Here is a 12,500-nt window from a genome sequence, read left to right as displayed (position 1 = left end):
TCCATAAACTCAAAAATTTATGAACATATTTTTATTATCTTTTTTAACCAGAGGTGTCATAGAGAGACAGATAGAGAGAGAGAGATAGGAGACAGAGAGAGTAAAACAGAGAGAGAGAGAGAAGGGAGAGGGGGAGGAGAGAGAGAGAGAGAGGGGGGGGATAAAGAGAGAGAAAGAGAGAGAGGGGGAGGGAGAGAGAGAGAGAGAGAGAGAGTGAGAAGGGGGGCCAGATAGAGAGAGAGAAATAGAGAGATAGAGAAGGGGGTGGGAGGGGGGAGAGAGAAAGAGAGAGAGAGAGAGAGGGGGGGGGGAGAGAAAGAGACAGAGAGAGAGAGAAGGGGGGCCAGATAGAGAGAGAGAAATAGAGAGATAGAGAAGGGGGTGGGAGGGGGGAGAGAGAAAGAGAAAGATAGAGAGGGAGGGGGGGGGAGAGAGAAAGATAGAGAGAGAGAGAGAGAACGGGGGGAAGATATAGAGAGAAAGAGAGAGAGATAGAGAGAAAGGAGGGGGTGGGTGGGGGAAGATAGAAAGAGAGAGAAAAAGGGGAGAGGGAAGGAGGGAGGTAGATAGAGTAAACCAGAGAGAGAGGGAGAGAGACAGAGTGGGAGACACAGAGAGAGAAGGGAGGGGGAATATGAGAGACAGAGATAGAAGGGGGGGATAGGAGAGAGAGAGGAGAATAAGAGAGAGAGAGGGAGAGAGAGTGAAACACAGAGAGAGAAAGAGAAAAGAGAGGGGGGGAGAGAGAAAGAGAGTGAAACACAGAGAGAGAAAGAAAAAGAGAGAGGGAGGGAGGGAGAGAGGGGGGATAAGAGAGAGGGGGGGGGAGGGAGAGAGAAAGAGAGAGAGTGAAACACAGAGAGAGAAAGAAAAAGAGAGGGGGGGAGAGAGAAAGAGAGTGAAACACAGAGAGAGAAAGAAAAAGAGAGAGGAGAATGAGAGAGAGAGACAGACAGACAGACAGAAAGAGACAGAGAGACTAAAACAGATTGATAAAGATACATAGATAAAGATAGAGACAAACAAACAGAGAGACAAAGAGAGAATGAGATAGATAAATAGATAGAGAGAAAATATAATGAATTTAGAGGATAATAAAAAAAATATATATATACACCATATATCTTTATTTTCTCCAGTGGTATAAATCTCCATAATTAAAAATAATTGTTTTATACAGTAAAATATACATATATATGACTTGAATTACAATTATATTGCTCATATTGAAAAAAAAAATGTCATTAAAATCATTATTATTACTGTTACCATTATCATTATTATTATCATTATCATTATTATCATCATTATCTTTATTATCATTCTTGTTACTTACATTAATTATGATTATAATAATAATGATAACTTTGATAATTAAAAAATACAATTATAATAATGATATTATTATTACTTTTATTAATTATTCTCGTTACTTAAATTATCAATTATAATAATGATGATAATAACCTTAATAATTAAGAAGATATAACAATAAAAATTATGATAATAACTACCATAATTATGATAGAAATTATATAATTGTTATTTACGTATCAATAAAAAATACTGAAAATATGAAGACATTTTGTAAAAAAAAAAAAAAAAAAAAAAAAAAAAAAAAAAAAAAAAAAAAAAAATTATACACAAGATGATGGAGAAAAATAATTAAATATAATGTCTAATTACCATAAATATTTACTGGAATACTGAATGCTTAATTACACCTCATTAAGCCTATTAATTAAAGACTAATTAAACCTATTTACCCAAAGGATAATAATGTATCACGCTAATTGTCTAAGAGTGGCTAAGACAGGGCAATTAAGGAAAAGTAATTAAGAGATAATTAGGGATAATTAACGAAGAATAGAAAGTAATTAAGAAAGTAATTAGGAAATGATTATGGATGATTAAGGGATAATTAAGGGATAATTAACGAAGGATAAAAAGTAATTAAGAAAGTAACTGAGAGATAATTAGGGATAATTAACGAAGAATAGAAAGTAATTAAGGAAAAGTAATTAAGAGATAATTAGGGATAATTAACGAAGAATAGAAAGTAATTAAGGAAAAGTAATTAAGAGATAATTAGGGATAATTAACGAAGAATAGAAAGCAATTAAGAAAAAGTAATTAAGAGATAATTAGGGATAATTAACGAAGAATAGAAAGTAATTAGATGATTATGGATAATTAACGAAGGATAAAAGGTAATTAAGAAAGTAATTGAGATAATTAGGGATAATTAACGAAGAATAGAAAGCAATTAAGAAAGAGTAATTAGGATAATAAGAAAGAATGTCTAATTGGAAGGATCAAAGATAATTAAGAAAGGGAAACGAGGAGATGATTAAGAGAGAATAAACGGAAGGATAAAAGGTAATTAAGAAAAATTCCCAAAAAGAAGGATAATTAAAAGATAATTAAGGATAATTAAGAGAGAATATCCAAAATATGTGGATAATTAAAAGATAATTAGGAAGTAATTAAGAGAGAATATCCAAAATATGTGGATAATTAAAAGATAATTAAGGATAATTAAGAGAGAATATCCAAAATATGTGGATAATTAAAAGATAATTAAGGATAATTAAGAGAGAATATCCAAAATATGTGGATAATTAAAAGATAATTAAGGATAATTAAGAGAGAATATCCAAAATATGTGGATAATTAAAAGATAATTAGGAAGTAATTAAGAATATCTCAATGATAAGATAATCATAAAGTAATTAAGAAGAAGTGCAAAGATAATTAGAAGTAATTAAGAATCTAATTAAGGAGGAACAATTTGAAGGAAAATTATTTTCTTGTTTTTTGAAGAAGTAAAAAAAATTCATAATTTCATAATAACTGATTTTTTTTCTGCAAATTAATGATTGATGTTTCTTTTATTGCAATTTTTTCTTTTATTGCAATTTTTTCTTTTATTGCAAATTTATTCTTTTATTGCAAATTTATTCTTTTATTGCAAATTATTCTTTTATTGCAATTTTTTCTTTTATTGCAATTTTTTCTTTTATTGCAATTTTTTCTTTTATTGCAATTTTTTCTTTTATTGCAAATTTATTCTTTTATTGCAAATTATTCTTTTATTGCAATTTTTTCTTTTATTGCAATTTTTTCTTTTATTGCAAATTTATTCTTTTATTGCAAATTATTCTTTTATTGCAATTTTTTCTTTTATTGCAATTTGTTCTTTTATTGCAATTTGTTCTTTTATTGCAATTTGTTCTTTTATTGCAAATTATTCTTTTATTGCAATTTGTTCTTTTATTGCAAATTATTCTTTTATTGAAAATTATGATTATCATTTAATGCAAATTATAATTATCATTTTATTGCAAATTATTACTACAAATCTCTCTTTTATTGCAATTATTTTCATTTTATTGCAAATCTCAGACAATTAAATTTTCCTGAATTGCAAAGTTTTCGTTGCAAATCTACATTTTTTTTTCATTGTAAATTTTCTTTAATTTGGGAAAAAAAAATTTAATTGCGAATTTTCACTGCAAATTTTAAATAATTTTACGGATTTTTTTTTCATTTAATTTTCACTGCAAATCTTATAACAAATTTTCTAAATAAATTTTATATTACAATTTTTCACTAAAAATCGTTGACATTTAATAGATTTTTCATCATTTTTCACAATTAACAAAATTCACTAATTAATTTTCCGTTTGAAAAAGTTTGAAAATTTCTTCATATATATATTTTTTCCCAATTATATTGTTTTAGAAAAAAAAAATAATCTTCGTAATTTATATATTTTCTAAATTATATATTTTTTTAGAATTTCACTTTTTTGTAGATGTCACTGTTGCCAGTTTAAGATCTTGGAATTTTTTCAGTGTTGTCAGCTCAGAACATTAATTTTCTCACTGATGTCAACTCAAAATATCATTTTTTTCACTGTTGTCAGCTCAAATCGATTATTTTTTCACTGTTGTCAGCTCAAAACATCAAATTTTTCAGTGTTGTCAGCTCAAATCGATTATTTTTTCACTGTTGTCAGCTCAAAACATCAAATTTTTCAGTGTTGTCAGTTCAAATCGATTATTTTTTCACTGTTGTCAGCTCAAAACATCAAATTTTTCAGTGTTGTCAGCTCAAATCGATTATTTTTTCACTGTTGTCAGCTCAAATCGATTATTTTTTCACTGTTGTCAGCTCAAAACATCAATTTTTTCACTGTTGTCAGCTCAAATCGATTATTTTTTCACTGTTGTCAGCTCAAATCGATTATTTTCTCACTGTTGTCAGCTCAAAACATCAAATTTTTCAGTGTTGTCAGTTCAAAACATCATTTTTTTCAGTGTTGTCAGTTCAAAACATCATTTTTTTCAGTGTTGTCAGCTCAGAACATTAATTTTTTCAGTGTTGTCAGCTCAAAACATCAAATTTTTCACTGATGTCAGCTCAAAATATCATTTTTTTCACTGTTGTCAGCTCAAAACATCATTTTTTCACTGTTGTCAGCTCAAACCATCATTTTTTCAGTGTTGTCAGCTCAAAATATTATTTTTTTCACTGTTGTCAGCTCAAAACATCATTTTTTTCACTGTTGTCAGTTCAAAATATAATTTTTTTCACTGTTGCCAAATCAGAACATTAATTTTTTCACTGTTGCCAAATCAGATCTATTTAATCATCACTGTTGCCAGAAATCACAGTTGCCAAATTTTCTGTTTTCGAATCAATTACGAAAATAATTAATCACTGTCAACAATTTTTTCTTTTTTTTTTCTTTCTTTCTTTGCTTCTTAATTTATCTTTATTCATTTTTCTTTCTTTCTTTCTTAATTAATTTAATTTTTTATTTTTCTTCTTCGCTTTAGAAAATTCACAGAAAAAAAAAATTATTGAAATTTTTTGGAATTTTTTTTACTTCCTTTTTTCCTTCATTTGTTCTCCGGTTTATCATATTATTCTTCATTTCTCTCTTATTCTCTTTTCTTTTCTCTTCGATTTTGCTATGTTCCTTTTTTTATTATATTTTCGTACTTTATCTCCACTTGTTATCGGTTACTTTCTCTCTTCTACTTTCATCTTGTTTGTTTGTTTCATCTCTTTTATTCTCTCTTTCTTTGTTATTCATTATTCTTCCTTCGTTCCTTTCTCTCCTCCACCCCCTTCTACTTCATCGATTTTTCTCCTTCTCTCCTCCCTCTATCTCTCTTTTTTCTATTCTTCCCTCTATCTCCCACGTTCCTTCTTTTCTGTCTCTGTCTCTCCTTCTCTTCTCTTCATCTCCTTCCATCTTCCATTCTCTTCTTTTTCCATCTCCCTCCTCCTCTTCTTTGTTCTATCTCCCTCTACTTCCCTCCTTCGTTCTCCTTCTCATTCTCGTCTTCTCTCCATCTCATCTTCCATTCTCTTCTTTTTCCATCTCCCTCTCCTTCTCTTTCCTCCTTCTCGTCTTCTCTCCATCTCCTCATTCTCTTCTCTTCTCTCCATCTCCCTCTACTTCCCTTTTTCGTTCTCCTTCCCTCCTTCGTTCTCCTCTTTCTCGTCTTCTCCTTCTCTTCTTCTCGTCTTCTCTCCATCTCCTTCCTTTCTTCTCTCCTTCTCCTTCTCTTCTTCTCTCCATCTCCTTCTCGTCTTCTCTCCTTCTCGTCTTCTCTCCTTCTCGTCTTCTCGTCTTCTCGTCTTCTCGTCTTCTCTCCTTCTCCTTCTCGTCTTCTCTCCTTCTCGTCTTGTCTTCTCTCCATCTCCTTCTCGTCTTCTCTCCATCTCCTTCTCCTTCTCTCCTTCTCGTCTTCTCGTCTTCTCTCCATCTCCCTCCTTTATCGGTGTCTCGGCAGTTCCAAGTTCGCCGGCGCTGGTGCTCTCCGCAGAGGGAACGCCGTGTCATTCTGTATCATTTTAATCCCGTAAATATCATGATAAATTTTGGCTAAATCCTGCGGCAAATCCTGCGAGAGATCCTGCAGGGTGTTGTCGGGAGGAAGGATGGAAGAGGAGGAAGAGGAAGAAGAGGAGGAGGAGGAAGAAGAAGAGGTGGAAGAGGAGGAGGAGGTGGAAGGAGGAGGAAGAGGGAGGCCCTTTATGCCTCCTCCTGGACAGGTCTCCGGGTCACAGGTCTCGAAGGAGGGGAAGGAGACGGAGGAGGAGAAGTCTGAGTCGAGGGGAGAGGGAGAGGAAGAGGAGGAAGAGCGGAATTCCGTGTCGAAGGAAGAGGAGGAGGAACCCGAGAACGAGACGGAAGAGGAAGGAGAAGAGGACGAGGACGAAATAGAAGAGGACGGAGAGGACGGACCCTCGGAGGGAAGAGAGGAGGGGGAAGGAGAGGCGGAGGGAACAGCAGATGGGGGCTGGGAAGGGGGTGGGGGGAGGGGGGTCGGAACGGCGAGGTTCGGCCCACCTGGAACTCCGAAGTGTTCAGGTGGGCCTCCTTCAAAAAACGGAAAAGCCATGTCCTGGACGGGTGACGAGGGAGATCCACTCGGGTCCTTGCCCTTGAAGCTGAAGGACCCTCCTCCTCCTCCTCCTCCTCCTGCTCCTGCTCCTCCTTCGCCTCCTAATCCCGCTCCTAGGCCTCCTCCTCCGGCTCCCAATCCTATCCCTACTCCTCCACCTCCTCCTCCTCCTCCTCCGAATCCTCCATCTCCTAATCCTAATTCTGCTCCTCCGGCTCCTAGTCCTATCCCTACTCCACCTCCACCTCCACCTCCTCCACCTCCTGCCCCATCAGAGGACCCAAACCCGCCTCCGAACCCACCTTCCGCAGACCCAAACCCACCGTCCGCCCCACCGAACCCGCCTCCGAACGCCCCATCAAGAGGGGGTCCCGAGATGGGTACGCTGATGCTCGGCGAACCCCCCGACTCGAAGGCTCCGCTGAAATCCGCTCCTGGGAAGCCGGCGTTGGCGTCGAAGCTGGACGAGGAGCCACTCGCGCTCGAGTCGAAGCCAGACGAGGAGCCACTCGAGCCGAAGCTGGACGAGGACGAGCCACTCGCGCTCGAGTCGAAGCCGGACGAGGAGCCACTCACATCGAAACCAGCTGACCCACTCGAGCCGAAGCCGGAGGAGCCGCTCGCATCGAAACCAGCTGACCCACTCGAGCCGAAGCCAGATGAGGAACCACTCGCATCGAAACCAGCTGACCCACTCGAGCCGAAGCCAGAGGAGCCGCCCGAAGAGCCGAAGCCTCCTCCTGGGCTACTCCCGGCATCCAGCCCTGCGTCGAAGCTGGAACTCGTGCCTGCGTCGAATCCTGGGATGCCTCCGATGTCGAAGCCCGCTGTGCCTCCTGGGGCGCCAGAGGGTGAGGCCGAGTCACCACCCGCGCCGAGTGCCGGGGCTGGCACTCCTCCTGCTCCGCCACCGAAGCCTCCAGCGGTGTCGAGTCCTCCTGCTGCGCCAAATCCGCCAGCTCCAGAAGTGTCGAATCCTCCAGCTCCTCCAGCGGTGTCGAATCCTCCAGCTGTGCCAAATCCGCCAGCGCCTCCAGAAGCGTCAAAGCCTCCAGCTCCTCCAGCGGTGTCGAATCCTCCAGCTGTGCCAAATCCGCCAGCGCCTCCAGAAGCGTCAAAGCCTCCAGCGGTGTCGAATCCGCCAGCTCCAGCAGCATCGAATCCTCCGGCACTTCCTCCAGCTGCTGAGTCAAACCCCGCTCCGGCTGCACCAGCGTCAAAGCCTCCTGACGCAGCTCCCCCACTCAGTCCAGGGAGAGATACACCGCCAGTCGAGCCTGTGCCAAATCCACCAGCTCCAGAAGTGTCAAATCCTCCACCGGCTCCTGCATCAAACCCCCCCGGAGACCCAGCGGCGAAGCTTCCTCCTGCTCCAGGACCGAAGCCACCAGGGGGTCCCGAAGCATCAAACCCCGCTCCTCCTGCTCCACCAGCTGCGTCAAACCCCGCTCCTCCTGCTCCACCAGCTGCGTCAAACCCCGCTCCTCCTGCTCCACCAGCTGCGTCAAACCCCGCTCCTCCTGCTCCACCAGCTGCGTCAAACCCCGCTCCTCCTGCTCCACCAGCTGCGTCAAACCCCGCTCCTCCTGCTCCACCAGCTGCGTCAAACCCCGCTCCTCCTGCTCCACCAGCTGCGTCAAACCCCGCCCCAGCTGAACCCGCGCCGAAGCCTCCAGCAGGGGGGCTTCCAGGCCCGGCTTCCGCACCGCCGGCTTCACCAATCCCAGGAAGGGGTACGCCTCCTCCTCCTGCTGCTGCGTCGAAGCCAAATCCTCCTCCACTTGCGTCAAACCCCGAACTACCAGATCCAGCGTCAAAGCCTCCACCGGCTCCACCAGATACGCCAAATCCTGATCCACCGGCTCCACCAGCTATGTCAAACCCCGATCCACCTCCTGCGGCTCCAGCGCCAAAGCCTCCACCGGCTCCACCGGATACGTCAAACCCCGATCCACTACCAGCTCCTCCAAATCCACCTCCAGCTCCTCCGTCAAACCCCGAACCTGCTCCAGCTCCACTTCCTCCGGCACCAAATCCACTGTTGAATCCTCCAGCTCCAGCTCCTCCGTCAAACCCCGCTCCAGCTCCAGCTCCTCCGTCAAACCCCGCTCCAGCTCCAGCTCCGCCTACTCCGGGAAGAGGAACTCCACCGGGTTCTCCTCCGGCTCCACTCCCTCCGGCACCAAAGCCAGCGTCAAACCCTCCTCCGGCTGCTCCTCCGTCAAACCCCGAACCTGCTCCGGCGCCAAATCCAGCATCGAAGCCTCCAGAAGAACCTGCATCGAAGCCTCCGCCTCCAGCTCCAGCTCCACCTGCTCCAGGAAGAGGAACGCCTCCACTTCCTCCTGCGCCGAAGCCAGCGTCGAATCCTCCAGCTCCTCCGTCAAACCCCGAACCTGCTCCAGCGCCACTCCCTCCGGCACCAAATCCACCGTCGAATCCTCCAGCTCCACTTCCTCCTGCGCCGAAGCCACCGTCAAATCCTCCAGCTCCAGCTCCTCCGTCAAACCCCGCTCCAGCTCCAGCTCCGCCTACTCCGGGAAGAGGAACTCCACCAGGTTCTCCTCCAGCTCCACTTCCTCCAGCACCAAATCCACCGTCGAATCCTCCAGCTCCACTTCCTCCTGTGCCGAAGCCACCGTCAAATCCTCCAGCTCCAGCTCCTCCGTCAAACCCCGCTCCAGCTCCAGCTCCAGCTCCGCCTACTCCAGGAAGAGGAACTCCACCAGGTTCTCCTCCGGCTCCACTTCCTCCGGCACCAAAACCAGCGTCGAATCCTCCGGTTCCACTTCCTCCTGCGCCGAAGCCACCATCAAATCCTCCAGCTCCAGCTCCTCCGTCAAAACCCGCTCCAGCTCCAGCTCCGCCTACTCCAGGAAGAGGAACTCCACCAGGGGCTCCTCCGGCTCCACTTCCTCCGGCACCAAAACCAGCGTCGAATCCTCCGGTTCCACTTCCTCCTGCGCCGAAGCCACCATCAAATCCTCCGGCTCCAGCTCCTCCGTCAAACCCTGCTCCAGCTCCGGCTCCACCAGGGGCTCCTCCGGCACCAAATCCACCATCAAATCCTCCGGCTCCAGCTCCTCCGTCAAACCCCGAACCTCCTCCGGTGCCAAATCCACCATCGAAGCCTCCAGCTCCAGCTCCGGCTCCAGCTCCGCCTACTCCGGGAAGAGGAACTCCACCTGGGGATCCTCCGGCTCCACTCCCTCCGGCACCAAAGCCAGCATCGAAGCCTCCTCCTCCTCCAGCTGCTCCTGCGTCGAATCCTCCTCCGGCTGATCCAGAACCAAATCCTCCGGCACCTGCGTCACCTATGCCAGGGACGGGAACACCTCCACCAGCTCCAGCATCAAAACCTCCTGCGCCAAATCCTCCTCCGGCACCTGCTCCAGCGCCTGCTCCAGAGTCGAATCCTCCTGCGCCGAATCCTCCGCCTGCTCCAGCGCCTGCTCCAGAGTCGAATCCTCCTGCGCCGAATCCTCCGCCTGCTCCAGCACCTGCTCCAGAGTCGAATCCTCCTGCGCCGAATCCTCCGCCTGCTCCAGCGCCTGCTCCAGAGTCGAATCCTCCTGCACCAAATCCTCCTCCGGCACCAGATCCAGCCGCCCCTCCTAGCCCGGGCAAGGGCATGCCTCCACTGGTCCCATCAAACCCGGCGCCTGCTCCGGTCCCTGCCCCAGGAGCGGTGCCTGGTGCTCCCCCAGTGCTCGCTACACTCCCATCGGCTCCGAATTGCCCGGGGATGCGACATTCCTCCGGCACGAGGCTCGGGTGCTGCTTGCCCAGGAGGAGGCAAGGATCAGAAGATGGACCGCCTGCTCCAGATCCCGCAGGGCTGAAGGGGGAACCTCCTGCGGCAGATCCTCCTGCTGGAGAGCCGGGACCTCCTACCCCAGGAAGTGGCTTTCCTCCGACTGGGAATGGCACGGCTGGGGCACCTGTTCCGTACCCTCTACCCTGATTAGCCAGGTTCTTGTGGACTAGGAAGTGAAGGCGCTTGGCTTCCTCAACCTCGTCGCTATCAACCGGGTGGATGCCCTGGGAGCTGAGGACGCGGTATCCTCCCTCATCCGCAATGTACTGGACGCGTACTTCCTGGCCTCCGGGGGCCGTCCAACCGAACTTGCCCTCCATGTTCCCATTACGGTGAACCGTGTGGTCCTGGAACTGATCCTCGAGTTTGTAGTTCCAGTGGATGCTTCCCTGCGTGTCGATGTTGTGGTAGTACGTACCCAATAAGTTCTCGCTCAGGGCCAGGCGGTGTTCACTCGTCTGGTCGTTGTACATGTTGACGAAGCTCTCCGGCCTGAAGATCAAGTCATCGTCATCGTCATCGAGATCGTCGTCATCGAAACCCGCGCGTTCGAGGGCATCCTCCACAAAGTCATCCAAGTCGTCGGGCGTTTCGCTGGAGATCTCAAACGACTGGAAGTTCGGGTTGCGGAACGTCTGGACCAGCTGCTTGCCCGAGCCGCTTCTGGGAACCGGTGGAGGGAAGCTAGCCGTCTTGGGGATCAAGACGTTATCCGGAGCGATCTTGGGAATACCCGCCGGATGGTACCGCCTCCCAAGACTCATGAACTTCACATTACCGTCATCAAAGTCGTACAGATCATCACCATCGTCGTCATCATCGTAATCATCATCATCATCATCATCGTCGTCTCCGCCCCTCCCAAAGACAACATGCTGAGAGGAGAAGGAACCGAGGCGCGACTCGCGACTCACTCCTTCGCCACTCCTGGGGTCCTCCGAACTCCCAAGCCGGATGGAAAAGTGGTTCTTCGCAGCGGCTGCCTGGCTCGAGGTGGTCAGGGCTGCGACGCTTCCCTGGGGTCCTGTTCCTAGACCGACCGAGTGCCCGTTGACCTCAAGACTCCCGTCGTCTGAGCCTGAAGATCCCCTGGAAGACTCCTCGAGACTCCTTTGTTCGTGTGTGGCCTCGGCTTCGTCTTCGCCGCTGAACGGAAAGGCGGAAGAAGAAGAGAGAAGGAGAAGAAGAAGGAGAGCGAAAGATGGTACCCATTTCTGGTACCTAGAGGATGGGTCTCTCATCTTGTGTGGTACCTGCAAGGGAGAAGACAGGGGATGAGAAGGGATGATAAAAGGAGAAATAAGAGAGAATGAGGGATAAAGAGAGGGAGGGGATGAGAAAGGATGATAAAAGGAGAAATAAGAGAATGAGGGATAAAGATGGAGAAAATGAGAAATGATAAATGAAAGGGAGAAGACAGGGGATGAGAAGGGATGATAAAAGGAGAAATAAGAGAATTAGGGATAAAAATGGAAAAAATGAGAATTGAAAGAGGATGAAGGCGAGAAAGAGAGAGAGAGAGAGAGAGAAAGAGGATGAGAGAAAGAATGAGAAGGAGAGAAGACAGGGCACGAGGAGGGGGGATAAAAGGAGAAATAAGAGAGAATGAGGGATAAAGATAGGGAAAGGAGAAAGAGAGGGAGGGGATGAGAGAAAAGGATGATAAAAGGAGAAATAAGAGAGTGAGGGATAAAGATGGAGAAAATGAGAAATGATAAATGAAAGGGAGAAGACAGGGGATGAGAAGGGATGATAAAAGGAGAAATAAGAGAATTAGGGATAAAAATGGAAAAAATGAGAAATGAAAGAGGATGATGGCGCGAAAGAGAGAGAGAAAGAGGATGAGAGAGAGAGAGAAAGAGGATGAGAGGGAGAGAAGACAGGGGATGAGAAAGAATGATAAAAGGAGAAATAAGAGAATTAGGGATAAAAATGGAAAAAATGAGAAATGAAAGAGGATGATGGCGCGAAAGAGAGAGAGAGAGAGAGAGAGAGAGAAAGAGGATGAGAGAGAGAGAGAAAGAGGATGAGAGGGAGAGAAGACAGGGGATGAGAAAGAATGATAAAAGGAGAAATAAGAGAATTAGGGATAAAAATGGAAAAAATGAGAATTGAAAGAGGATGAAGGCGAGAAAGAGAGAGAGAGAGAGAGAGAGAAAGAGGATGAGAGAAAGAATGAGAGGGAGAGAAGACAGGGGATGAGAAAGGGTGATAAAAGGAGAAATAAGAGAGAATGAGGGATAAAGATAGGGAAAGGA

General features: G+C 45.6%; 1 protein-coding gene and 1 long non-coding RNA gene across 6 annotated transcripts in view; one reads left to right on the top strand and one right to left on the bottom strand.

The window, feature by feature from the left end:
- Positions 1-1,112: 1,112 nt before the first annotated feature.
- Positions 1,113-2,350, top strand: LOC138861423 (uncharacterized). The gene is made up of 2 exons (XR_011398493.1): positions 1,113-1,949; positions 2,211-2,350. It is a non-coding gene; the product is annotated as an uncharacterized lncRNA (long non-coding RNA).
- Positions 2,351-4,694: 2,344 nt separating this feature from the next.
- Positions 4,695-12,500, bottom strand: part of LOC113808596 (fibroin heavy chain) — a 22,433-nt gene continuing 14,627 nt past the window's right edge. For 2 of the 5 annotated variants that reach the window (XM_027360031.2, XM_070120481.1), the window contains exon 2: positions 4,695-11,495. In XM_027360031.2, coding sequence (XP_027215832.2) covers positions 5,793-11,495 — 5,703 coding nt within the window. In that variant the 3' untranslated portion in view covers positions 4,695-5,792. The remainder of the gene's footprint in view (positions 11,496-12,500) is intronic. The other 3 variants (XM_070120484.1, XM_070120483.1, XM_070120485.1) reach the window with 3 other exon arrangements.

The sequence above is a fragment of the Penaeus vannamei genome, unplaced genomic scaffold, assembly GCF_042767895.1.
Source record: "Penaeus vannamei isolate JL-2024 unplaced genomic scaffold, ASM4276789v1 unanchor5352, whole genome shotgun sequence".
NCBI lineage: Eukaryota > Metazoa > Arthropoda > Malacostraca > Decapoda > Penaeidae > Penaeus > Penaeus vannamei.
Note: the sequence above shows the minus strand (reverse complement) of the source record. Positions and strands in the feature narration are given on the sequence as shown.